Here is a 27,014-nt window from a genome sequence, read left to right as displayed (position 1 = left end):
ATTTCCTCCATATGTGTATGTGTGTGTGTGTGTTTATCTGATCTTGATCAATTACATTGTATTGTCTCTCTCTGTATAAAGTGTCACTGATCAAACTTCAAAAAGAGAGATCACTAAGCTTTGTCTATCTCCAGTAATCACATAGAAAATGAAGATGGTAAAACTTTCCTGACCTTATTGCCTATCTGTGGAGAATTGGGTGAAGGCCATGTCTCGGCCAATGTCAGAGCAAGAATTTATAAACATTCCCCCTGTTTAATACAATGCATATATGCACAAGATTTTTAGATACTCATCCTCTGATCGAACGACAAAATGTTGTCATAGCATTCTACAGAAATTAGGAGTATAGTTTCAAATTATAAATTTAAAAAGCAAATTGAGGACCTTAATTTTTTGATGACCTTTCCATCTCAAGGATGGTTGATCAGTCGTACAATGTCTATATCACAGTCATTCCCATCTGAATCCCAACATAGTTGTAGCACGAAAATTCCTATCAAAGGAGAATGTATATGACCACTGTTCCACCGAAAGTAAAACCAAGTTAAAGCTATTGTTCTTTATTCTTCATGATTAAAATCCAATTCTCTTTCCTGTATTCTCTTTTGCTGCCACATTCTAAGATTTTCATTTGTTATATAATGCAGGCCAATGTATTTCTTGAAAATCCTTATGCTTCTCAACCTCTAAAGAATCACCTTAATCTCATTGATTCACCTGATTTTCAATCCTGGTATTACAAATCTTCCTTTAGCAATATGTAATGGTTTTGTGTACATATTTTTCTGGTCTCTCATGTTGTGCTATTTTCTGTGGTTGAAGCAGTTGAAAAAATAGGTATGGAAATATCTAGGATAGTGAAGATGCTGTTTGCAAGGAAAGAAATGAGAACACTAATGGTGGGTCTTGATGCTGCTGGTAAAACTACCATCCTCTACAAGCTCAAACTTGCACAATTGGTACTATCTACTACTCATTCATTAACCCCCACTTTGGGTTTTCAATTCATTGTAAATATTTTGTATTCCTGCAACTTTTACCTGTGTCTTATTTTAGTTGTCGTCCATTTTGTTTGATTTTTTGTCAACCTATAATGGCTTATATTACAATGATTATTCTGTGGTAAATTCAAAAAAATTGAATTTAAGAATCAATGTTAAGCATAAAACTAATAAAATTGAAATGAATTTAGCATATGAAAAACACACGATTCATGGTATATAGCTATATATGCTTTGGAATGAATTTGTTGGCATATAAGATTCATGGTATGAATCTGTTCAGCATATATAGCTAATTTGTTGGCTTCTGCATTTTATTCATTTTGATTATTCTGCAGTAGCAGTTCTTAAAATTGATATTTACATCTTGGGTTGTGACCTCCACCTATATGGCAATGTTTGAAAATTTGTTGCAGGCTGCTATTTATATTGGTTTTGTACTGTGTGCTGTTTCTGATACACACACACACACATACATTGCTTTTCTTGGATTGCATCATGCTCCCTTTGTCGTAAAATAAAAACTGTATACTATACATGTATACATAGCTTGAGTACTTTATAATAAAATAGTAATCTTCATTTGCCCCTGTTGCCAATAAATAGTTGGTTTATTTGCAGAAGTCAAAGAAAGAGGAGATTCCACAGATCACTGTTCATAATAAGAAGAGGTGGGGTACATAGCATAGTTGCAACTGCAACACATTTCCAACGAAAGTAAGCTTCTGAGGACTATCTTTTGTTAGAAATCTACCGGTGAAGGTGAAGAAGAAGGTCTTGATTAGGGAGTTCAGTCAGTTTGGAGAGGTGGAGTCTGAGGATTCGATATGTGCCGATAGAGGATGCGAGTGTTATACCAGAATGCTTTTCAAGTTTTAAGCATTTGTGGTTTTAGACTCTTAAGAAAATTGTGGTTTAGATGATTGTTTTATCCATGTGATCATCTTTGTGCAGACGAAAGCACCTAGAAAAGTAGCAGTGCTTATACATATTTCCCAGAAAGCTGACAGGGAAGATGTCAATCTCTTCATTTGTTTTCAAAGCTGTATGTTTGTTTTTTTCTCTCTTCAAAGGCACTTATTCCGGTTATTGCCTGGTTTTGGATTGATCGTGTATGTTTTAGCCTTTCTATTCTAATCAATTTTGGCTCATATAGAATTTTCATTGTTAGATGGTTTGGTTGTTAGGGATTAGGTTTTACTACTTAGTTAAAGAGGTTCTTATATAGTTGAGAAGTGAACCCCATATTGAATTTGACAGCTCATTCTCTATTGCAGCGTGAATGCATACATCATTCTCAAGTCACAGGAATCTGCACAGGCTTCTCTGTCCCATAACATGGCTATGGTTTGTTATTTTCATCAATTTGGATCAGATATTAGTTGAGTTGGTAAGTTTTGTGGCTCAGGAAAACTGTCGCAGGGAATAATGGGGTTGGAAAATATCAGAATTTGTAGAAACATGTAGAAACGAGGAAGAAGATGGTTAGTTTTGAAAGAAGTTATGTATATGTTTCTTCTTATGAAAAGTTATACATAACAAGCTTGGGATCCTGATCTTTGTTGTTTTGATGGCAGAAACCAATTAGAATCAAGAATCGACCTCCAAAGTCATCGAAATTGTCTTCTGGATCTGTAAAAGAGGACAAGAATTTGGGGGGGGGGGTGGTGGGGTGGGGTGGGGGTTGGGTGATCACTGATCATTGCAAACATTAGATTGATCTATGATTTATGGTTTATTTCAATCTATCTCTTGGTCATTGTTGGAATTCTTCTGTGGATGGACTGAAATCTAGAATCACAAACAGTAGTAGAGCTGCTTTGACATTATGGAACAATGGTGTGTAATAAAAGAGTTCCTTGAGTTGCTGATTTGGTGTTTGAATAAATCTAAACTATGTGTCATGCACATTGTAGGCATTGACTAAATTTTCTACCATTTGCATTGTGATACTGTTTCTATAATCTCTTTGCGGCATCGCACGGGAGGGCTTATCTAGTATATAACTACTCATCCATAAAATGACTGAAGAGGCTTTCATCAAATTCCTCGAAGAGCAACAGCAGTAGCAACAACAACAACAAGAAGCACAACAACAGGCAAGAAGACGACGATGACAACTCGAAAGTTGGGGCAGCTTAAATCTCAGCATCTCTTTGATTGTTCTGTTTAACTTTCAGCTTGGTTTTCAGAATTTGACTCCTAAATGTGTTCGCAAACATCTAAAGATGGGAGGCCTTCTGCAATCTGCTGTTGTTAAATTATACATCTCATTTGTTGAAGGAAAATCAACTTAGTGTGCCTTATCAAACTAGGAGTAGTAATAGGAGAGAAGGTTCTAGAATTCCTAATCCGTATCTAATCCTATACGGATTAGTATTCCTTGAAACATTAGAATATGTACTTTGTAATCCCTATATATAGGGCTCCTATTCTCAATAATAATACACAATTCTCTCATCAATTCTCTCTCGAATCTATTTTACTTAAACACGTTATCAGCACGACTCTAACCACAATAGCAAAAAACCAATAACCCGGAAATCCTTTTTCACCACCGCAGCCCCTAGCCCCTTGCTAGCCCGCCTGCTCCTGCAGCTCTCTCGGCCAGCATACCTCCTGGCCAGCGCCCTCCCTCACCCAGCCCGCTGCCCTACAGCCCCGAACCCGTGCGCCTGCTCCGCGCTGCCCCTGCAACGTTCCTACAACTTTGCCGCAAGTCTACTGCCCCTGCAGCCCGCTTCCAGCCATCTGCCACGATTAGGATTGAAAACTGGTTGCAATCCTAACTTAGGATTGAACTGCTACTGTAATCCTAACTCCGGATTGTAGCCCCGTCGGCCAGCAACGTAACCTACTGGCCAGACTCTCGGCCCCATCCCATTTGTGCATAAGCCTAGCACCGCCGAGCCATTAGCCACGACCAGGATTGTAAACAAGTTACAATCCCAGGTTAGGATCGAACATTCACTTCAATCCTAGCTTAGGATTGAAGCAGCATATGCAATTCCGACCCAGGATCGATAGCACACCTGCAATCCTACACGCCTGCATCAACACGCGCGTGTATTGAGAATTTCAAATTCTGAAATTCATGAGTAAGTTTTCACTAGTAAGTTGTTCCCATTTTTGAAATTTAAATTTATTTTTATTTTTCCGGGGACTTACAAAATCCTTTCTTCTACATCCCACCTTTCTGTAACGTGGGTTCGATTTGCTAAAAGCGGAATTGTGGGGATTCACGCTATATACGAACTAAGAGCGTTCGTGATCTTCGGACTAAGAGCGTCCGTGAGCATCGATTTTTACGAACTAAGAGAGTTCGTAGGCTACGGACTAAGAGAGTTCGTAGGCTACGGACTAAGAGCGTTCGTAAGCATAAAAATTTGACCATATAAACGTCATTGGTTTCAATCCAAATCCAAAAAATTTGGAAACTATCAACAAAGACAGTGGTTATAACTCTTTCTCACTAGGCGTACTCAAGAGTAATTGTGATGTCTAGGAAAGGTTTGAACTGAGAGAACGGTTTAAAAGTGAGCAACGCTCCACCAAAATCTCGCCTTACCTTACCTGGTCACAACCAAATTGGAATTACCAAACAGATTGAGTCACTACTACTTGTCTATGCTTGATTATCCTTTTTGGATTAAATTTAGAAACTTTGACGTAGTCATTGGCTTTCATTGAAATAAAGTGTTGATTTTGATTCGAACTTTATTCATTCAAGTATGTTTCTCGGAGAGCTAGAATGTCTCGTGGATAGTGCTACTATGCACACCATACTTCGAAATAGGCAGTTATTTCTTGAGATGACGCCTACTCAATCTTCAGTGACTACGATGGCAGGGTCATCTAAATTGATTCATGGTCGAGGACCAGCTCAATTCTTGTTGCCACATGGCACAATCATTAATGTCACTGAAGCTCTTTACGCTCCTAGGGCTGAAAGAACCCTTTTGAGCTTCTTCAAAGATATAAGAGCCAATGATTTTCATGTGGAAACACATTGTGAGAATGGACAAGAGTTCCTTTGCATCACCTCTAATGACTACGGACATAAACTAGTATTAGAGAAACTTATGTGTCGATCTAGTGGGTTGTATGCAACCACTATTCGAGTCATTGAATCCAACCATGTCATGAGAGATGATTTATGGGATTCTGACACATATAGGCTTTGGCATGACCGTTTGAGACACCCAGGTCGTGATATGATGATCCGTATATTAAAGACTTCCCACGGACATCCATTTTTCAGAACGAAAAGAAGTAAAAATCGGTTTTTGGACACCGAAAGAGCCCCTGCGCTTCACGACGCCGATCACCCCCAAAACCGGCCATCCTTGGCCAACGCCGCCGTCCCCTTGCTGCCTCAGGGTGGCATTGATGCCACCAATACTCTTTCTACTCCAAATTTTGCTTCTAAAGTTAATTGTGACTTTGTGGCTCAACCAAAATCCTCATTGGTTGTTTCTAAAGCCCATCATTCGTTCTGCAAAGCCTGCTCTTTAGCAAAATTAGGATCGAGACCATCCTATGAAAAGGACACTAAAGAAAATATACCATTCTTGCAACGAATCCAAGGTGATATTTGTGGACCTATTCAACCACCATGGGGACCATTTAGATATTTTATGGTGTTGGTTGATGCATCGACACGCTGGTCACATGTCATGCTATTGTCCACTAGGAGCGCTGCATTTGCTAAACTCCTAGCCCAAATTATTAAGCTAAGGGCTCACCAGTTTGATCATCCTATTAAGTCTATAAGGTTAGACAATGCTGGAGAGTTTACATCAAAAACTTTTGATGATTATTGCATGTCCATTGGGATTGAAGTTGAACATCCAGTTCCTCATGTTCACACCCAAAATGGTCTCGCAGAAGCCGCCATTAAACGACTACAAATGGTCGCTAGGGCATTGGTAATGCGCACCAATCTCCCTATTTTTGCTTGGGGCTATGCAATATTGCATGCAGTTGTGCTTATTCATCTGAGACCCACTGCCACTCAACCCTTCTCTGCGTCCCAGATGGTGACTGGGTATGAGCCTAATGTCTCACACTTACGCATATTTGGGTGTGCAGTTTATGTGCCTATTGCGCCACCACAGAGCACCAAAATGGGTCCTCAACGACGATTAGGCATTTTCGTTGGATATGATTCTCCAACGATTGTCCGCTATTTAGAACCCTTGACAGGTGATCTCTTTACCGCTAGATTTGCGGATTGTCACTTCGATGAGACAATCTTCCCGTCTTTAGAGGGAGATAAGAACATCAATATTCAACAAGAACGACAAGATATGTCGATGACATGAACCTAATTGGAACTCTAGATGAGTTAAAGGAAACTGCTAAATATTTGAAATCCAAATTTGAGATGAAAGATCTTGGGAAGACACGGTTTTGTCTCGGTTTAGAACTCGAGCACCGTAGTGATGGAATTTTGATCCATCAGTCTGCATACACTCAGAAAATCCTAAGGCGCTTTAACGAAGATAAAGCAAAGCATGTGAGTACTCCCATGATTGGTCGTAGTCTTGAGCCCGGAAAAGATCCGTTTCGTCCAAAGGATGAGGACGAAGAACTATTAGAGGCCGAAGTGCCCTATTTAAGTGCAATAGGCGCATTATTGTACTTAGCTCAATGCACAAGACCGGATATCTCATTCGCAGTGAACTTGTTAGATAGACATAGCTCTGCGCCGACACGCCGCCATTGGATTGGTGTAAAGACAATCTTTTGATACTTAAGAGGTACGATTGATATGGGCCTATTTTATCCCTACAGAGAGAAGAGGAAGGACAGAAAAATGGGATCGGACCCCATTGGGCATGGAGCCACCATCCACCATGACAATTTGACCGGCCATATTGTCGCCAACGCCGCCACCACCACCAAGGGTGGCCGGCCTCACCCTATCCCCTTCCATCAAAACGACAATGATGTTTTGATGGGTTTTGCTGATGCAGGGTACCTCTCTGACCCTCACAAAGGTCGCTCCCAAACAGGTTATGTCTTTACCATGGGAAGCACTGCGATATCTTGGAGGTCTACAAAACAAACCCTTGTTGCTACTTCCTCAAATCATGCAGAGATTATTGCTCCACATGAAGCTGTGCGTGAATGCCTATGGCTAAGGTCTATAATTAGACATATTCAAGGAAGTTGTGGTTTGAAGTCTACCATGGATGAACCTACATGCATTTATGAGGATAATGCAGCTTGTATTGAACAAATGAAGTTAGGTTTCATCAAAGGCGACAACGCCAAGCATATATCACCTAAGTTCTTCTATAATCAGCAACAACAATCACTTCTAAAGATTGAAGTGAATCAAATCCGATCAGAGGATAATGTAGCGGACTTATTCACTAAGTCGTTACCTAAATCCACCTTTGAGAAACATGTGAAGAGCATCGGATTGAGAAAGTTATCCGAACTCCCATGATTGTAGCAATCAGGGGGAGATATCGACATCAGGGGGAGTTTTGATGTCTACATGTTCAATCTCGAAGAGTGAAGGGTGTGTTGTGCTCTTTTTGTCCTTCGACCAGGGTTATTTTTCTCCCACAGGGTTTTTGTTACCTAGCAAGGTTTTTAACGAGGCAACGAATGAAGCGTCACCACCAAGTTTGAAGCGGCACAAGGGGGAGTGTTGAAGGAAATCATCTATTAGTGTGCCTAATCAAACTAGGAGTAGTAATAGGAGAGAAGGTTCTAGAGTTCCTAATCCTACTCGGATTAGTATTCCTTGTAACATTAGAACATGTACTTTGTAATCCCTATATATAGGGCTCCTATTCTCAATAATATAATTGACAATTCTCTCTACATTCTCACTCGAATCTTTTTTCCTTAAACAGACATCTCATTTGAAATGCATTTTTCCGCTGCATAGATTCGGTCTTAATTAGTTGATGTTTTGTAATTTCAGGAGCATAACTTACAAACTGTCTTAATTAGTTACGGAGAGAACAACTTAAAAACTATCTGATATGGCTAATAGCCGATGCTCTATGAAGCTATAATGACAAAAAGAAATCCGGCAAGACCAAGGCAGCTAGGTGGAGAAGATTGGAAACTGGCGCTGCTACTCTCACTCTAAAACCAAGGGGATGTGGAACCCTTACACTGTCAAGGACAGGCCAACTGATCCCGTGGTGCCTAAGTTTGTTGGAAAGAAGTGCAAGGCGGCCTTGCCTATATTGTCCTCCTCAAGGAGCACATTAAAGCTGCCTGCCTTGAGGGACAATCCACAGCTTCCCGTCTCGGGGAGCCTTCTAGAGCCACTGGCTTCGGGTGCCATTTCCTATGCAGCTAGTTGCCAAAGCAGCCATTTTCTATGCAACAATTGACTATGTATGTTACAAGAAAGGGGAAAAAAAACCTAGGTGCACTTCGTGTGTTCTCTAGAAATTCCAAATACAGATAAAGATTTGCAAAGTGCTCGATATGGAACTCATCGGAAAAAAATAGTGCTCGATATGGATACCAATCTTTATTACAATGCAAACTGCTAAAGTGGCATTCAATCCAGCATTATTACATGCCAATGCACACAAACAATAACAAGTACAACATCAGAAACAGTCTTGTGTATTATTCAATTTTGGAAAAAGAAAGAGGCATATGAAAACTGAGATCAATCCTTGCATCTTCCCACACGTACAGAAAGGAGTCTTCATCAAACTCAAATCTTGTTCAATACTTGTCGGACTTGATTGATTCTGCAAGAGGTATAACAAGAGAAAAGACCAAAATGGTAAATCTTTCTTTCATTATGCGGCTCGTAAAACTAAATTGAGTTTTCATTGCTGCACAGTTTGTTCTAGGATAAGAAACCAATTACCTGACAGGAGAAAGAAATACTACGCCAAGTTTTCGTAGACCCGCTTGAATGACTGTTCGAAAACATGTAAGATCTCGGGGATGTGTTGTACCTTAGACCGATCCGCACCTCCTTTCTGAATGGGCTTTATAACTTCAACGGGAACAAATGCCAAGCCCATAAATTGTAGATTAGAAAGGTATTCAAGGCCTAGTGGCATTAGAGACAATTCCGTGCACTGTTCAACCATTAAGTCCCGGAGATTTGGCATCACTCCTTTTTCTATAGTAATCTTTTTCACCGAGGCAAAATTCAACAAATGCAACCTCTCCAGCTTTACAAAGCCTTTGCGGAAACACAACTCTTCACAAAGAATAAGCTCTGTCAAATTGGGCAGTGCTTCAATTTGAGGTAGTACATCATCTTCTAGTCTTGACCAGTGCAGAACTAGAGTTGTAAGGCTATGCAGTGAAGAAAACCAAGGTATTAGGTTTTGCAGTCTACCAATCAATTGAAGCTTTTGAAGGTGCGGAAGTGAGGGAAATTGTGCTTTCACCGGAAGGATTTCCTCTTCATTACTTGCCATTAAAAGCAAAGATTGAAGCAAAGTCAACTTTTCAATTGAGACCCAAAGGTCAATCTCATCTCTTTCTTTCACATTCGATATGCCGATGACCCTGAGTTGAGTCATGTTGCCGATAAGTCTAATAGTATCCCCTTCTGATTCAATCATTGATAAACATTGCAATTTCTGTAATTGACAAATATTTGATGGCGCTTTTGTCCCACTCGCAACTTTGAAGTCCAGAGTGGTTCCAGTCAACCGAAACATAGTTAGATAACGCAGGTTCAACAACTTTGCAATTCCTTGTGGAATTGCCTCTATCATGGTTTCCTCGATTTTCAAATATTGAAGGTTGCGGAGACGCCCTATGGACTTTGGAAGTTCCTTGATTAAAGTACCACTCAAATTTAAATATCTCAAGTTGAACAAGTAAACAACTGCATCTGGCAGTTTATCAATTTGGACATCCTCCAAGTCTAGAGTCCTCAACAAATTGCATCGAGAAACCAGTGTATTTAAGAAAGACAATGAGGACATGTCAGTTGCAAAGATAAGAAGAGAACGAATCTTTGACATACCCGGCCATGGTTGAATTTCTCCTCCATTACTCATTGTGTGAATTGACAAGCGACGGGTTGAGATCTCTTCCATTCCTTCTCTCCCGTCGTATACATGGCCAAAATTTTCCCTCTTGGCTATCGACAAAGCAAGCTCTCGCATCAGATCATGCATCTTAACTTGTTTCGGTCTTCCTGTTCCATTTCTCTTTACAACTTGTAACATGCTACGGAAGCAGAGTTCCCAAAGATAGCCATCTGCAACTTCTTCGGGCGTGATCCCTTTCACATGTTCGAAAAATCCTTCAGCTATCCACAATCTAATGAGCCTTTTTCTTCTAATTACAAAATCTTCTGGGAATAGAGAGCAATAGAGGAAGCAATGTTTCAATTGAGATGGCAAATCATTGAAACTCAGCAACAAGATGTTTTTCACAGGGTCTAGCAATGAATTGTTATCCATATGCCAATTCAAGCTGTTGAAGACTTGCTGCCATTGATCTAGCGAATTCTTGGAAGACATAAGACCACCTAAACCCACAATAGCCAGAGGAAGGCCTTCACACTTTTCCACAAGTTGGCAAGCTAATGACACAAAATCAGGTGGACAAGTTTTGTGCTCGTTAGATGAGAATGCTTTTTTGCAGAAGAGCTCCCAAGCCTCATTCTTTAGCAGGGGTTGAATATGGTGAACATGGCTTTTAACTCCAAAAGAATTGGCTGCTACTTCTTCTTTTCGAGTTGTAACTATGATTCGACTTCCGAGTTGCCTATCTTGAAGTGATACCTTTATTTCTCTCCAAACTTTTATATCCCACACGTCATCTAGAACAACTAGGTATTTTTTGGACTCCAAGTAGTTAACTAGTAACTCTATCAATTCTCTTCTGCTGATGGTATTCAAATTTTCAGGGACATCTTCCTTTCTTGATTTGTAGAATTCCATGATCAAGCTTCGAAACAAGTGTCCCTCATCATGAGAAGTTTGGGAAACGGTAATCCACGCACAACAATGAAAATGTCTCTTCACCCCTTCATTGTTGAAGGTCTTGGCAGCTAGAGTTGTCTTTCCAGAACCTCCCATGCCAACCACAGATATAACAGTTTGGTGTTGATCTTCATCCATGAGCCATCCCATTAGTATTTGCTTCTTGCCTTCAATCCCAACCAGTTCGTCTTCCATACTGAAAAACGAAGACTCCGCTTGGTTCTGCACCAATCTGTGAATATCTTCAGATGTAGTTGCTCCTCCTACAGGGCCAACACTGAACCTTTGACTCCTTTCTGATTCGTCTTTGATCTTTTTAGTGATTTTCTGTAACCTCTTTGCAGTTTTACGTCTAAACCAAAGACTTTTTGGAAAGCAAATGGTTTTGTGTAGCCTCCTTGAAAGTCGACTCCCACTTTGCTTCTCATGCATGTGATACATGAATTCATCAATGATATCTTCAACTTCATAGGCCAAGTCTCTGATGCTTGCAATCCACAATTTCTCTGTTTCAGTTTTTGCTGTGTAGGCTTCCGCATCCACTAGGAAAGCTTTCATGCTTTCAAGCTCCTTCCTAATGCTATCAATTTCATCACGAACACTGGCTATGGTTGTTCTTTCGTTCTCAAGAATTGCCCCAAGTTTTCCAATTAATAGGACTGCTGCAGATAAGGCCATATTGGCCTTATGTCAGTATAGTCGATCGATCTCTCTGTAAAGAAGAGAGAAGGTTCAAGTATTTCCAAAACTAACTGAGGAATGATAATAAGAAGTATTCCAAAAGGATTAAACTCATATTGAAATGTAATTTTAAAAATAATGATAGATGTAAAATGACGTACCAAGTATTGATGGTTTTTTAAGATAAATATATGAGAGCTCACAGAAGAACTGCAATGATATGTTTCAAATCCATGAAGAACAATATGAAATGTACAACAATAATTCTGGACATTTTTTTTTCTTTTTTTTTTCTTTTTTAAAGAGGATCAAAGAATTTCACTCCTACTCCCATAGTGACTCAAACCCAGGACCTTGATCTTAAGTTTGGGTGCTCCTAACGAAAAAAAAAAACTTTATGCTGATAAAATGATCAGTAAACTACAAGGGTACTCATAGGATTGAAGCGATCTCGGCTTTCAACTTTGACGGGTCTGAGTTTTGTCTTCCTTTTCCTCTAGAAGAAAAGAAAAAAGGAAAAAAAACAAAAAAAAAGAGAAGAATCCTATATTATAAGGGAGATCTGTGCAATTTTTGGTGTCGACATGCATCACAACATATTAATTATTTATCGTACCAGAAAGTCTAAAGCAATAATCATAAATCCATAATTATGTAGGAGAAGCATACTGACCTTATTTTGAACAAACTTACCATAACATATTATGACAATAGATTGTCAACAAGAATTTAGAATTACATCTGGGTAGTTAATTACCATTAAACTCACATCTGGACGCAACTAATATTGAAATGAGTAATAATAATTAGAGTAATAAGTATTTCCCAAAAGACGCAACTAATATTGAAATGTAATAGTATACACCAGAACAAACTTAACGAGTAGAGACCAAGACCAGCGTTAGTTTTGGAGTACAGCTTTATAATGTGCTTCAACTACCATGCGTTATTTCGTCAATATATGATGTCAGCTGCGCAGCATATTCATCACAGGTGTGATTAGCGATTCGTAACTTACATTTTCTACATTCATTTAACGAGAGAGATTAGCAATGAGAACCCTAATTGTTACTAAAACCATCCGTTTGATAAATTGGATAACTAAATGATTTTCAGATTCAATTTTGCAGTATTGATCTTCAAGGGGTTAATCCCAACAGGGGTGAGCAAAAGAACAAGTGAAAAGAGGAGTTAATCCCAACAGGGGTGAGCAAAAGAACAAGTTCACCATGAGAGACCGAGTGAACCTAATTGTCTGATGAATTGGGAATGACATCTACCAAGTCATCAGACCTGGATTTGTGATAGCCATGGATCCTATCCTAAACAGCATACTAATAACAAAAGTTGGCGGTAGATCTCCATTTTCTCACCAACTTTCGGTCTTTCTCAGCACTTTAACTGCTGAATGTTTGAAGCCAGATGGCGATGATCTGACATTTCGGTAAGAGAACCAGTCTTCAACCTTTTGCAAAGGACTGCATATTCTTGTCTATACAGTTCTAATGAATGGAGATCCAGCAGTCCCATTTCGGTCTATGGGACTATACTCAAGACAATCGGCTAATGGCCCCTAAAACTCCAGCAGTCATTGCCTATGCATAAGCTTTAGTAAACCCAATGTCCAGCATGAAATTCCTATGTGAACAATCAACAACTTCCTTGTGGTCCTTCCCAGTACCTCCTTTTTAAAAAAAAAAAAAAAAAAAAAAAAAAAAAAACAAAAAACAAAACAACTTACCTCACAGCTTTTGACTACTTCAATGAGTGACACATGAAAGAAGGTGATCAAGAAGCAAGCAAGTTCTTCTAGTAAAGCAAAGCAGAAACCATATGCTAAGGCAACAGAAAGTTTCGAACATTGGCATTGGCATGCACGAAGCTTGATCAAGGCTAGAATCCTACAATGGCTTTAAGCGATCACTGTGATCGATGACAGAATCCCCAATTAAGAGTTCTGTTATCTGAAGCAAAGATGCACAAGCAAAAACTTCATTCTACAGTTTCGAAAATGTCATCAACTAATAAACAATCAAAATTCGAATAAAACTGTAAGGCAAGGCAAAGTATGCTTCTCAAATCACATAACCACACCACAAAACACAAAGCATTATCACAAAAATCAAACTCAAATTTTCAAAATCCACCAAAAATCCATCATCTTATAAACCACAAAAATCAACATAAATCTTAACGAGGCAAAACCCTAGGCGGTGAGAACCACAGCGCCGCCCGCCTCCTTGATCTTCTTCTCGGCCACCTTCGAAATGAGCTTGGCCTTCACCACCACAGGCCGGTCCGCCGGCAGCTTCCCCTTACCCAAAATCTTGAAGAACCCGTGCTGCGTCACGTCAATCAACGGCACGTCGTTTTTGGTGGCCTTGTCCTTGACCTCCTGCGGCACCAGGGACCAGAGCTTGTCGACGTTGACGATGGGGCAGTAGAACTTGTTGCGGAGCTTGTGGAAGTACCTCATGCCCACTTTACCGAAATACCCCGGGTGGTACTTGTCGAACAGGATCCGGTGGTGGTGCATCCCTCCGGCGTTTCCCCGCCCGCCGGGGTGCTTCCGGTGCTTCCCGATCCGGCCGTGACCGGCGCTGACGTGGCCTCTCTTCTTTCGGTTTTTCTTCAACCGGGTCGTCATTGCCTCACAGTGCTCCTGTCCAACTAGGGTTTTAGTTGATTTGGGTATTTATGTGGTGGAGGAGGAAAATGTGGATCAAGAAGCTTTTGGGCTTTCGTCCAATTAGGCAGCTAAAACCTTTAATTGGTGGTTCAGCCCACCTTAGAGTTAAGACCTTTAATTGGGTTTTGAGGCTTCCGCCTGATCAATCAAACCCCGGTAACAAGTAAATCCCTTTAATTGAAAGACCTGAGTTATCATCCGAATCATGTTGACAAAGACGAAGAAAACCCTTATTCTAATCTCTAATTATCCATAGCTTTCTACTAAGTTGAATCAATATTTCCAACGACGATGGTGCGACGAATGATTTCGGTTAGGATGACTGTTGCGTGAGAAACGCAACTCCTTCTCATCAAGTCGATGGGTTCACAACTCTCAAAATTCTAATAGTCATATGTTTATGGAGTTTTCAAATAAACTGCAAAAAATTAAATGGTAGTATGGTACCTTCTATCGCGAAAAGAGAATAACTTTATTCTGAAATTATCCGCCTTCCTATCTTACCCACACCATATATGGCCTTGACTAAAATCCAAAATATCCATAATATTCTCTATATAACCTTGCAAAAAATGTAACATATATAATTTTGATAATTTCTAATAGTTTTATGGTTGCCCTTAAACTAGTAAAACTGTAATAGAGTGAAATTTGCTTATAAGAAAAAAGGTAAAAGAGTGAAAATTAAAAGCCGTAAATACCCTTGCAAAGTCCGTGTAATAACCAACTCGCTCTTCTTCCACAAACTTCCAAAGGAATTTCCCGCCGAAAGTTGGTTAGCGCTTCGTAATTCGCAATTCTGTTACAGCATAATATAACCGCCTGGGCAAAACCCTCTCCCTCTTCTTCTTCTTCACTCTCCACTTTTCTCTCTTCTCTCCAAACCCAGAAAAATTCTCAGTCACAGAAAACCTCAACCCTTCTCTCCCATGGCGCCTCCATCTCTCTTCATTCTCCTCATCACCGCCTCTCTCACCCTCTTCAATCCATCCTCCTCCGCCGCCGCCTCCGCTACTCCCCCAACCACCTCACCCCATCACCGCCACCACAACCACCACCTCCATCACCATTGCCACCTCCATCACCATCACCGCCGCCGCCGTCACCTCCATCATCACCTCCGCCTCCGCGATCAAGAATCTCAAGACCATCACGACTTCCGCCGTCGCCTCCATCCCCACTGCCGCTGTCGCCTCCATCTCCACTGCCTCCGCCTCCTCCGGCGGCACGAGCGACGGGGCAGCAACTCAACAACATCATCGACGCTTTGATCGGCTCAGGCGACTTCGGGAGCTGGGTCAACATCATCACGGCTGCGAATCCCCTCGCCCTTCCACTGAGCGCCACCGTCTTCGTGCCTCAAAACGACGCCGTGACGCGCGTGCCGGCCGCCGACCCGTTCCTGCTGCCTTACCACGTGGTGCCTCAGCGGCTCACCTTCGCCGACCTCCGCCTCTTCAAGACCAACTCTCGCCTCCCGACTCTCCTTCCCGGAAAGTTCATCGTCGTCACCAGCAATTCCGAGTCCAATTTCACCGTCGACGACTCGACTATCACCCAGCCCGACGTCTACGTCACCGCCAACGTCGTCGTCCACGGCGTCGCAACCGTTCTTGATTACTCTGTTTACGGCGTCGCAACCGTCGTCTCTATGCCGAAGCCAAAGCAGCAGCCGTCGCCAGCGCCGCCGAGTCCAGGGCAGCTTCTTCCCGCCGGCGTCAGCATCCCGCCGTGGAAATCCGGTGCGACAACGCCGTGCCTCTGCGTTCAGTTTCCGGTTGGATTAATGGTGGCTTTTGCAGTTTTGGGGTTGAGGAATTACATTTGGTGAGTGAAAAAAATTGGGGCAAATCTTCAAATTAGGGTTCTTTGATTTCATTGTCTCAATTTGATATTCAATTCTCTGTAGATAATTGAAGGGTTGGTGACCTTTAATTCTTGAACAACATTGGAAAATTAGGGTTGCGTCAATGAATCTCGGCACTGCTGTAATTGTTACCATTGGAGATTTAGTAGATAATGATTTCTTGGATTTGTTGGAATTGATTTCAATCAGATTAAAAGTGTTCGTGTATGATTGTTTGTGATGAACCAAAAAATTTACAGAGTTGCATGTGAAGCATTACATTGAAGACATGAAGTAGGATCTTTATTATACAAACTTATTCTTCAATGATTCACAAAATAATAAGAAAACTATAAGCTAAACTGAGCCTAGAAATGTTAAAACTGAGAGGTTAGTAGAAGAAGGCAATATTGGCCTCATCATCAAAATCAAAACTGTAGAATCCAGTTCATGAGTAAGCCACATTGCAAATATTTTGTGCCGGCTCAAGACCCAGAATCCCTCCTTTCCCTCTTTATGGACTTTTTCGACCGAAGAATAGGGCCTAACGAATGACTATGTTGCTAGCTACCTTGAATGAGAAAGAATGATGGGTTGGGTGCACCTATGACTTCCTGTTATCTACATTTCTCTGCATCTCTTCAATCAATTCTGCGCATGCCACTCTTGCTTCGGCTGACTGACTGGATAACATTCTATGTAATGTCCTTAACTCTTCGGGATTTGGATTCGCCTTCTCTAAGAGTCTTCGTAAAACTAACTGCATCTCATCGATTGAGTGATGACCCTCCACAGATGGTTGATTATGCTCCTTGTTTGTCATGTTCATACCAAATAGCTTTGTCTGCGGCGCTCCTAGAGAGCAACTTGGTACAGATGAATGCTGCTGCGTACACCTGTGATTCCAGTACTCTGTGCATAGATGATCAGGATCAAGGGCCTCAATAGCCTGGAGAAAATGCAATCAGAGTGAGATACTGCATTAATTTTCAATTTTGAGAATGAAGTAAGAACTCTTTTACACGAACACAGAAACCCACATAGTTATGGATAAAGAAGTTACAATACCTCAACAATAGGTTGGGAGAGAAAGCCAAACATTGCAAACCCGTTAATGCTCTGCAAAGACTGTAAAGGGGGCCCTCTTTCGTCTAGACTACTCCGTCTACTTATTTCATTGTTTAGTCTATGTAGTACCATCTCCCAGCACTTGTCTGCTGATACATTTGCAAAAGCCTCATCTGGGAATTCTTCTAAACTAACCTGAAAATCACACAAGAAGAAAACAATGAAAAAGTGTGCAAGGTACTGAAAGTGTAATGGTGTTTGATGATCATTCATATACCATAGTGAGTTAGGGAATTATTCCCCTTTCTCTGAGAGAGTGGGAGACACACCTTAAATAGGGGTCCAAGAAGCCCAGCATCGAGAACTTCTGATATATAACTACACAGTTTTGTTGGGTCCAGCACACTGTAGAAATTAACTCGGCTTCTAAACCCTGCAAAAGGAACCCAATCATAAGAAACCACAGAAAAAGAACAAATCATGCAACCAAAATCGAAATTATACAACTTAAAAGCATACTGTAGCTAGCATACCTTTTGGATATATGGCCTGCTTAGTGCACCAATATTTCCCAGCCATGACAGCTCCGAAATTCAAAGGCTCAACAACACTCAAACATCCTAATCGATAGCTTTGGTCTCTCATGGATGCATTCACAGCTGAGGTATCGCCAATCTCAGTTTGTGAAGAACTGATTGGTGGTATGTTTGAAGCAGGACGTGATAAGCCAAGATCAACACCAAACAACTTATTAGCCTCAGACGTGCTAGTCTTCTCTTGATTGGACATTGATGTGGATGTCTCTTCCTCAACTGTACTAGCCTTATTATCACAGCCGTCAGATACGTCAATTATCTTGCTTTCATGTTCATCAGACATACAATTGAGATTCAAATCAAAACTGCAATCATGCTCCACCTTTGCCTCAGCATTCACGGCCAAAGTTTGATCTTCATTATGACCATCCTGTGATCCTGACTGAACTACTGCAGAAGAAACAGGACTAGAGGAACTGCAAGATCCATTCATGTTAACCTTATCTTGTGAAACTGGCAAAATTTCCATTGGATCGCAAGACTTGGAATCTTGATCCAGCTTAGGCTTCTTAGCAGCGCACTTACGAGTGTAGTCTATAGAAACTACTCCAGAATCCTTAGATGCCCATACGTGAATGGCATCCAACTCCCCTTCCAACGCTTTAACCAGCAAATTTAATTCCTCAATACTGTAGCGGAGAAGGACATATCTCTGAGTCATTTCACATGAACAGAAATGCTTTGCATGTTTAAGACATGAAAATCGGTCAGGAGAGCAGTTGCAGCTGGCAGCAGATAAGTGCAAGTCATAGGAGCAAGAAAAGCATTCTCTCTCAGTGTTTGAATCAAATTCTCTTTCCATCTTTTGCGACTTCCAACAAATTGGAAGACGATCCAGTCTTTCCTCCTCCATCTCCACTCGTCTCTGTTTATGCCAGATACAAATAAAAGAAGTTATTAGTTCTCTACCCATAAGAGCACACATGCAGCTACTTGTATGCTACACTGGAGAAAGAAAAAAGGGAGAGAGAGGGAAAGGTTTTACCTTAACTGCTTTGGTGAGCACACCATCTTTGCCACAAACTTTTTGCCAGCTCTGGTTGGTAATAAGTTTTGTTCCGAGTGATATTTCCCCGAGGACCTGCACGGCTTCCAGAGCTGACCCCAGTAACAATTTGTCGTGTGACAGTGACGTCTTGCGGCACTGCTTACTGTAAAGCTCAACTGCAGTTTGGCCATGTTGCAACCAGTCAACAGGGGCGACATTTACTGCCTCAGCACAATTGAAGCCACAATTAAATCCAGAATGATATGCCCTCGGAAAGGTAAGAACAAACTCCCCAGAATGTTGGATAGCTCGATGCACAGGTACACCCTCAGACTTTAAAACTGAAGGAGATAGCTGAGTGACCTGAAAAAGAATGACAGTCATAATCTTAGTGCCTTAGCCAAACATATAAAATTATAAAAGCAAAGTTGAAGTGATATAGAGAACTGTGCAAGAGTTGATTGAAAAATACAAAAGACGTGGGAAATAAAGATCTTCTTTGTACCAGTTCATTGAGTAAATCAGGTTGTTCCTCAAACAAATCCGGCAAATGCTTTCTCATTGCTTGTTCCAAAGAGGTAGCATGGCTTCCAGGCACTCCATACCATACCTTTGGGTCACCGAAGTGTAGATAATTTAGGGAATAGAGGTGGTGGTCCTCAACATGCTGTTACAAACAAGAAACAAAGACCAAATAAGCATATCAGTAATCCCCAATGTTATCTCTGTTTAACACACAAGAAAGAACAAGAAAGATTTTGATAGACATGCTTCAACCATCATGTAAAAAACACATACCCAACAAAACGAAGAAAAGCACATCCCAACATAGAGCCATGGGACTAGAACTCCCGAGATATCGCTTTCCTCAAAACATAGTACAGAACCAGGCAAGCGAGGCAAGTTATTTAGATTCCAGCCTGACATTGCATAATGATCTGACTCACTCCTAGTTACCACAGACGATGCCTTGGGAAACCCACTTCCAAACACTCCTGTTTCCAAGTCAGCTCCATAGTAAACCTGAAAATGAGAACAGAAAAAGGCATCCGCCATTAACAAACATGAGCCTACAAGTCATAATCACAAATGCAGTTAAATGCATTGGAAGACCGTAGCTACATACCTCAACCTCATCTGTTGGTTGCTCTACTATGCGCCAGTATTCACCTTCAATATCCTCCACAGAGGGTTCCCATCTTTTGTTGTTAGTTCCACCAGAATTTGAACCCTCCTTAAATTCATGTGTTCCAAAGTAACTTTCCTTGAAAGTAGAGGCTTGTCTCTGAAACTCTGCAAATGTAAAGTCTGATCCTGACTGGAACCCAAACTTCTCATCGGTCTCAGAAGCAGCATTAGCTTCTGCACGTCTCCTTGAGTGTCTTCTTCGTTTTCGCTTCCGACCTCTAGTTTTCTTTTTCATGGACTCTCTATTTTGAAGCAAGTCAACTTGCTGAACACGAGTAGAGAATTTAGCATTTTCCCACATGTCTTTCTCTTTAAGAGGGCAAGGAGGGATCCAGGAACGTGGAGGGACAATCCGACAAATACCATAAGATTCAGCCTGTGGCCAAATCTCTGCTATGTAACCAAGTGTATTTTCGAACTCCTAACACAAGAGGATAACAAGTAATTGAATTAGCAGATTATTACACACTATACAAAAACTTAATTTTCAAAAGAAATGATACTAACAGAACAGAAACTGAATGAATACCTCGGCAGTTGGATAAAATACAGGTGCATCATCAATGACAGGCCGGCATGCTTCATCTGGATCCCATCTAGCTGATATCTGGAAGACACAAGTAATAACTCTGTTATATCATGAAGATAGAAAAGAAAAACTCTACAACATTGAAGCTATTGCTAATCACTACTGATAACGACATTCAATTACCGTAAAGAACACAATGAATAACATGTAAAATGTTGCCTACCTTTCGACTTAGAGGACTGCCAGAGCACTCAACTGTGTTATCACTTCTCTGATTGTTGTTAGAAGAATGAACCTGCAAAGCAGTTTTGTTAGAGTTAAAATCCTGGATGGCCTAAATTTTAATTTTGACATGTTGTCAGTTAAAACAAACATTATACATACGAATATTCTCCAAGGATTCTACTTCAAGTCATTCAGCTATAGACAACTTATTACGAGAAAGAACAGCAGAGAAAGAAGGCACAGGAAAACGAAAACAAGTGAATGATGATCATACAAAAACAGGTGAAGGATTATTATAAAAGAAGCGGTATTCAGCAATCAAGTTTCATTTAAAACAGATACTAGATGCAAATCATGATGTGCTACAGGGAGTGCCCTGGAACTCCATTGACACTCCCAATATCACGCGCTTTGGGAATGGCATGTTGAAATTTACTCTACCAAACAGGCAAACATAGTAAATGTACGAAAGTAAAATTTTAAAGAAACATGCATAACCAAGCATGCACCATAGACAATAGATAAGAAACAGATAACACGGATCTGACATCTTGCAGATCAATGAAACATATAATGGTTTACAAAACACACAACATCTTTAACACCCAGAATTGGCAATCACCATGATCATATGACATAAACAGATCACAGAAACAACATTAGGGATTAGAAATCCAACCTCTTTTGTCTGAGATTCTGCTGCAAAACTCGTCCCTTCCATTGCCTGCAAAAACAAAATCAATAAAATCTCAATCAAAATCAAAACAAAAATTCCCCACTTCTTGATAACCCAACAATCCTAAACCAAAGAATCCAATTCCTCTGTACCTAATTCACCAAAGCACACAGGGCATTCCCCAGAAACAAAGTTCCCTACTTTCAGATACCCAACAATCAGAATTGCATGTATCCCTAACCAAGCCCCAAACTTTTCACCCCTCTGGTAAATAATTCTACAGGCCCTATTAAAAACAATTGACTTGGTAAACGAAATTAGGAAGAGACTAACAAAGTGAAAAGGAATTGAACAAGTCTTAACAACAACAATGAGGATATGGAAACCAGACAAAAACCCAAAACACGTTTAAATATGGAAAAACCAAAAGGGTGTACCTTTAAGAATAAGAACACGCCCAAGATTCCAGGCAAGGATGGTGATGACTTGATATGTAGGTTATTGTATACTTCTATGAAAACCCTTGTATCAGTTTTTATTGCTTCTTTTTTCTATTCACAATAAAAAATCTTTGTATTTCTGATGTTATTTATTCTGGGTAACGAAATAAATGGGAAGTTGAATTTAAAAAAACAAAAAACAAAAAGAATCCCTTAGAAATCCAGCTTGAACGAGGAAGTTGGATCTAATTAGTCTTATATGGAATGAGGATAATTAATTAATTATTATTTTTGAAGACGGTTTCTAATTTAATTTAATAAAAAAAAAAAAGGAGAGAGAGAAATATTAATTTAGAAAGAGAGAGAGAGAGAGACGGTCAACCCGCTGGAAGGCGCCCGCAGTATTAACGGAAACGGGGAGACGAGACGAGTACTACAACCGCACAAGTTATAAGGTGGGGTCCGCGCGAATGACACAGTGACACAACACGCACACACACAAGTACACAGCATCTTCTTTGGAACTGCAAGTACACCAATCTTTGGCCTTTTTTAGGCTTTTTCTTTTTTTCTAAAGAAAAAAATTAAAGTGCACTAACCCTATGTGATTTTTGTTAGTTTTTTATTTGGATTTTTTTTTTTTTTTTGGGTTGAAGTGATTTGGATAATGTCCAAATTTGTTTTTTTTGTTTTTGCTTGCTTGGGTTGTAAAGTTATTGTGGTTTTGAGGATTTTATCAGGCGTTTACACCTTTTTAATGCGGTTTCTGTTTTTAATTTGAAATTTTTTGGTAAATTAACGTTTTTTGAATTTTGAACAGACATGGTGATTACAGCTAAGATCTAATGACAGAAAGTTGAATTATTTTCAACTACCCCTTCGAAACACGTTCTCGCCCGTATTTATGGGATATTATACTTACCGTGAGGCGACAAATAGATGTATTTAGTCCAAATTTTATTATCTCATCTTTTTTTCCAATATCAATAGTGTGAATCTAAACTTTTGAAACAGTATTGATGTAATTTGGTCTATTTATCATTTAGGTTAGAGATGAAAGTAATAATGTAGCATAAGACAAAGACTCTTTGAAGGGTTTTTATTTTGGGAGTACAAGTATGCAAAAACAAAACTTTTGTGATTTTCCTCAAAATAGTATTAATGAAATTTGGTCATCTATCATTTACGTCGGACATGAAAAGTAATGTAGCACGAGTTTCGTCCAAAGTCCAACAACTATTGAAGTTTTTTTTTTTTTTTTTTGAGTACAAGTATGCAAAGTTGCAAACACAAAAATTTTGTGATTTTCCTCTAATCAAGCTTTTCATCGAGTACCACTCAACTTGTCCATTAATTTTCTTTTTCTTCTTATAAGAAACGATGACCTTGAAGAGAGACTACCTAAGAGGTTGGACAAAAAAAAAAAGGTACTATTACCACTATAATAATTTCTTTGTTCACCTTGTGAATATATTTTAACCCAAATTTTTCACTTTTATCCTTAAAATTAAGAAAACAATAATAAAACAAACTTAAAAATTTTAAAAATAAAAATTCAAGAAAGAAGATATATATATATATATATATATATATATATATTAAAGCATGGAACCACGTGGTGTGGTGTGTTGGTCGAACGGTCTAGTCTGGAACCCCCAAATCTAGCGTTTGATGTTAGAATCAACATGGACTTGTCACACATTAACATATAGTAAATTGATAATTAGCTTAATGTCAAAACTAGTTCAACATGGACACAAACTGTAAATCAATACTAGTAACTTAATGAAGCAGTGTATCAATTCATTAAGGTAAGTAATCCAGTTCTTGGTTTGCAAGAAAGACTACAATGAAGTGTTACATTAAGAATCTAACTAGGAAACCTAATCTGATAAGTAATGCTTTAATGGGAAGCTTCTTGAGGGTTAAGTCACCTATATAAATAAGATGAATTGGTCCATGTTGCCACCATGATTATTGCATTAGTTATGTCCATTGGGAAGCAAGGTTGGTAAGCAACAGAAGGCTATATTCTAGTGATCGTTGTTGTGCAGTTCTAGAGATGGAATCCATGTCAGTAATTGCAGAAGGTGAGTCTTGATCCTTTTATGATTATTGTTGAGTTGATGTGCATATGTTGTGAGCATGTATATGGTTTTACAATTGGTATCAGAGCATAGGCTCACAAATATGAATTAAGTTTTTGCTTGGCATCAAAATCGTTTTAGGGTTTTGCAAAACAAACAAAACAAAAAAAAAGGAGGGTTTTTGCTTTACGGGTCAAGTAACTAATCAGGTAACTGACCGAGTAACTGGTCAGGTACCTGATCAAAGTAAGTTACTTAATCTTGGACCAGTCGCAGCAAACACAAGAGCCAGGCCCAAAACCCGACCCGAAGCCTTAAGAACAAAGGACCGTTGTTCTACAACGGTTAGTTTCGATGAAGAAGAGGGTATGGGACCGGATTCGGAAGTGTTTGAGGTGTTTTCATCTCAGAAGGGATTCAAACCCCGATTGCTGTGAATCAAGATACCAAGAGAATTGTTTTGCTGCATCTGGATAACAAATTCAAGCTTCCGTTGGGTTTTCTGGCAACAAATTGGGGAAAAAGCAAAAACAGTTTTTTCTGTGAATATTGTTTTCAATTCATAGCATAATTATTAAGTTTTTTGATTGTGCTCAAGAACCATATTAGCATTCCCGGCGTGCATTAGGCTAGAGTAGATGGTGACTGGATGAAATTTACAATTTCTTGATTATTCTATGGTTTCTTGGAATCGAAACAATTGTTTGTGCTTGAATATGCATGATGAATTGATTGCTTGTATGGCATTGTATATGTGATTGTGTAAAACTATATGAAGAACAAAAATCTCCCAGAAATTGTTTACATATTGTTAAAGTTGACAGATACAAGAGCTTATTTTCTTACAATGATGAATCTGGATAGAATATAAAGTAAAAGAGCTCATATGTTTTTTGAATTTTGAATAGACATGGTGATTACAACTAATATTAGAAGTGGTTTCAGATGACAGAAAGTTGAATTATTTTCAACTACCCCTTCTTTTTTGTCAACTACCCCTAAGATGTTGAGATATGGGCCCGTATTTATGGGATATTAACACTTACCGTGAGGCGACAAATGGATGTATTTAGTCCAAATTTTATCTCATCTTTTTTTCCAATATCAATAGTGTGAATCTAAACTTTTGAAACAGTATTGATGTAATTTGGTCTATTTATCATTTAGGTCCAAGATGGAAGTAATAATGTAGCACAAGACAAAGACTCTTTGAAGGGTTTTTATTTTGGGAGTACAAGTATGCAAAAACAAAACTTTTGCGATTTTCCTCAAAATAGTATTAATGAAATTTGGTCATCTATCATTTACGTCGGACATGAAAAGTAATGTAGCACGAGTTTCGTCCAAAGTCCAATCACTATTGATGTTTTTTTTTTTTTTTTAGTACAAGTATGCAAAGTTGCAAACACAAAATTTTTGCGATTTTCCTCTAATCAAGCTTTTCATCGAATACCACTCAACTTGTCCATTAATTTCTTTTTCTTCTTATAAGAAACAATGACCTTGAAGAGAGACTACCTAAGTGGTTTGACAAAAAACAAAAACAAAAAAGGTGCGACTATTACCACTCTAATAATTTCTTTGTTCACCTTGTAAATATATTTTAACCCAAATTTTTCACTTTTATCCTTAAAATTAAGAAAATAATAATAAAACAAACTTAAAAATTCAAGAAAGAAGATATATATATATATATATATATATACACACACTAAAGCATGGAACCACGTGGTGTGGTGTGTTGGTCGAACGGTCTAGTTTGGAACCCCCAGGTCTAGCGTTCGAATCTCAACTCCATCCTGTGGCCAGCAGATTTGAGGAACCATTTGGGTTCGTGCGTTTGTGGTGCAGTGGATTAGTATGGCTTTCGCTGCTTTCGCCGCAATGTCGGTGCAGATGTCCGGGCGCTAGGATACCACTGCATGGGTGTGTGAGTTAGTAACAGCTAACTACCCGATCAAAAATATATATATATATATATATATATTAAAGCATGGCAGCACAACATCGCCACCGCAGTCACCAACTCTATCTGTTTTACCATTTTCATGTCCCTTTTTTTTTTTTTTTGCATCTTCTAGCTTAATCTAAGGTCTTAATTCTTTGTCCTCCTATGTTAACTCCGTTCTCATCATTGTAACCACTGTTTCAATAGAGAAAGTAACAGAAAAGAGGATGAAGTGAACTAAAAGATTCTGTAGGAGGGGGAGAGAGAGAGAGAGAGAGAGAGAGTATGATGTATTGCGCAATTTTTATTTTTCTTTTTTAGTTTGGCTTTTTTTTTAATTTTTCAGTTTTTTTTTTTGGGATTATGTCCATTTACCCCATTTTTAGATATTTTTTTCCCACTTACCCCATTAAGTTTTTTTAATTCTCTCTTACCCAAAACACTCTAAGGAGGTCTTCCCTAATACCCCATTAAGATTTTTTTTTTTGTTTTTTTTCATTTTTTTAATACCATTTGACCCTCACCCTTTGTTACTTAGAGAGAGAGAGAGAGAGAAAAAAATGGAAGAGAGAGAAACCATAGAAAAGACTTCGCCGGAGCTCTGTCATCGGCCGCCGGAGTCCCGTCACCGGCTGCAGGAATTCGGCCAACTTTCGCCGGAGTCCGGTCACCCGTCGCCGTCCACATAAATTTTCAGAAAATCTCACCGGAAATTTTTTTTGCCCTCAATAGACATCTATTACCCCCTAATATACGTCTATTGCCCCCCAATAAACGACTATCAGCCATGTATTGCCTCCTAATAGAATTTTCGATCGCCGGAATAAGAACTAATCTTCCTAAAATTGGACAAATAAAACTTTGATTAAAGCAAAAAACGAAGAGATTATATCAATTTAAAAACGTCTATTGCCCTCCAATTTCCCCTCAATAGACATTCAAAACTTTTTTTCCTTTCCCTCTGCCCCATTAAAAAAAAAAAAAATCTGATTTGGGCACCCAATTCAACAAATCGAAATTCTTTCTCCCTGCCTCGAATATCCGGTCAGTCCAAGACGCCAATCTAGGCTTCCGGCAAGGCGTCCCCAGAAGCTTCTCCAAT

At 39.5% G+C, this 27,014-nt stretch overlaps 4 protein-coding genes across 6 annotated transcripts in view; 1 reads left to right on the top strand and 3 right to left on the bottom strand.

Moving 5' to 3' along the window:
• LOC112166939 (disease resistance protein RPM1) overlaps nucleotides 1-12,447 on the bottom strand; it is a 36,324-nt gene extending 23,877 nt beyond the window's left edge. The window contains exons 1-2 of one of the 2 annotated variants that reach the window (XM_024303875.2): nucleotides 8,863-12,447; nucleotides 8,479-8,740 (exon numbers count right to left, since the gene is read on the bottom strand). In XM_024303875.2, the coding sequence (XP_024159643.1) occupies nucleotides 8,882-11,629 (2,748 nt within the window). In that variant the 5' untranslated portion in view covers nucleotides 11,630-12,447 and the 3' untranslated portion in view covers nucleotides 8,479-8,740; nucleotides 8,863-8,881. Of the gene's footprint in view, nucleotides 1-8,478; nucleotides 8,741-8,862 lie in introns of those variants that run through there. The other variant, XM_040506464.1, reaches the window with a different exon arrangement.
• The window catches only part of LOC112166940 (60S ribosomal protein L27a-3), a 30,053-nt gene extending 15,740 nt beyond the window's left edge, over nucleotides 1-14,313 (bottom strand). The window contains exon 1 of the mRNA XM_024303876.2: nucleotides 13,815-14,313. Within this exon, the coding sequence (XP_024159644.1) occupies nucleotides 13,839-14,279 (441 nt within the window). The 5' untranslated portion in view covers nucleotides 14,280-14,313 and the 3' untranslated portion in view covers nucleotides 13,815-13,838. The remainder of the gene's footprint in view (nucleotides 1-13,814) is intronic.
• Nucleotides 14,314-15,111: 798 nt separating this feature from the next.
• On the top strand, nucleotides 15,112-16,405 carry LOC112203187 (proline-rich protein 36-like; the record flags this gene model as incomplete). The annotated part of the gene is made up of 1 exon (XM_024344187.2): nucleotides 15,112-16,405. A coding segment is annotated over one exon (1,041 nt), but the record flags the coding sequence as incomplete, so codon positions are not given.
• A 24-nt stretch (nucleotides 16,406-16,429) lies between these two features.
• Nucleotides 16,430-22,116, bottom strand: LOC112164959 (probable lysine-specific demethylase JMJ14). 2 transcript variants are annotated; one of them, XM_024301327.2, is made up of 12 exons: nucleotides 21,875-22,116; nucleotides 21,441-21,485; nucleotides 20,760-20,831; nucleotides 20,537-20,614; nucleotides 19,946-20,428; nucleotides 19,618-19,842; nucleotides 19,325-19,486; nucleotides 18,817-19,182; nucleotides 17,769-18,696; nucleotides 17,565-17,668; nucleotides 17,236-17,430; nucleotides 16,430-17,116 (listed from the first exon to the last, which is right to left on the bottom strand). In XM_024301327.2, the coding sequence occupies exons 2-12, from the start codon at nucleotides 21,480-21,482 to the stop codon at nucleotides 16,772-16,774; spliced, it is 3,000 nt and encodes a 999-aa protein (XP_024157095.1). In that variant the 5' UTR covers nucleotides 21,483-21,485; nucleotides 21,875-22,116; the 3' UTR covers nucleotides 16,430-16,771. The 2 variants fall into 2 exon arrangements, with proteins under 2 accessions (XP_024157095.1, XP_024157096.1); XM_024301328.2 differs by lacking the exon at nucleotides 21,875-22,116 and adding an exon at nucleotides 21,590-21,825.
• Between the last annotated feature and the right edge of the window lie 4,898 nt (nucleotides 22,117-27,014).

Source organism: Rosa chinensis, chromosome 5 (genome assembly GCF_002994745.2).
Source record: "Rosa chinensis cultivar Old Blush chromosome 5, RchiOBHm-V2, whole genome shotgun sequence".
NCBI classification, from domain to species: domain Eukaryota; kingdom Viridiplantae; phylum Streptophyta; class Magnoliopsida; order Rosales; family Rosaceae; genus Rosa; species Rosa chinensis.
Note: the sequence above shows the minus strand (reverse complement) of the source record. Positions and strands in the feature narration are given on the sequence as shown.

Bases quoted from the DNA above. Each gene is read 5' to 3' on its own strand.
- LOC112164959 (XM_024301327.2), bottom strand. From the start codon at position 21,482: ATGGAAGGGACGAGTTTTGCAGCAGAATCTCAGACAAAAGAG. The intron at 19,487-19,617 runs GTATGTGTTTTT...TGTTTGTAACAG, and splicing joins GCTTTTCTTCGTTTTGTTGG to CATGTTGAGGACCACCACCT. The intron at 19,183-19,324 runs GTACAAAGAAGA...ATTCTTTTTCAG, and splicing joins CTGATTTACTCAATGAACTG to GTCACTCAGCTATCTCCTTC.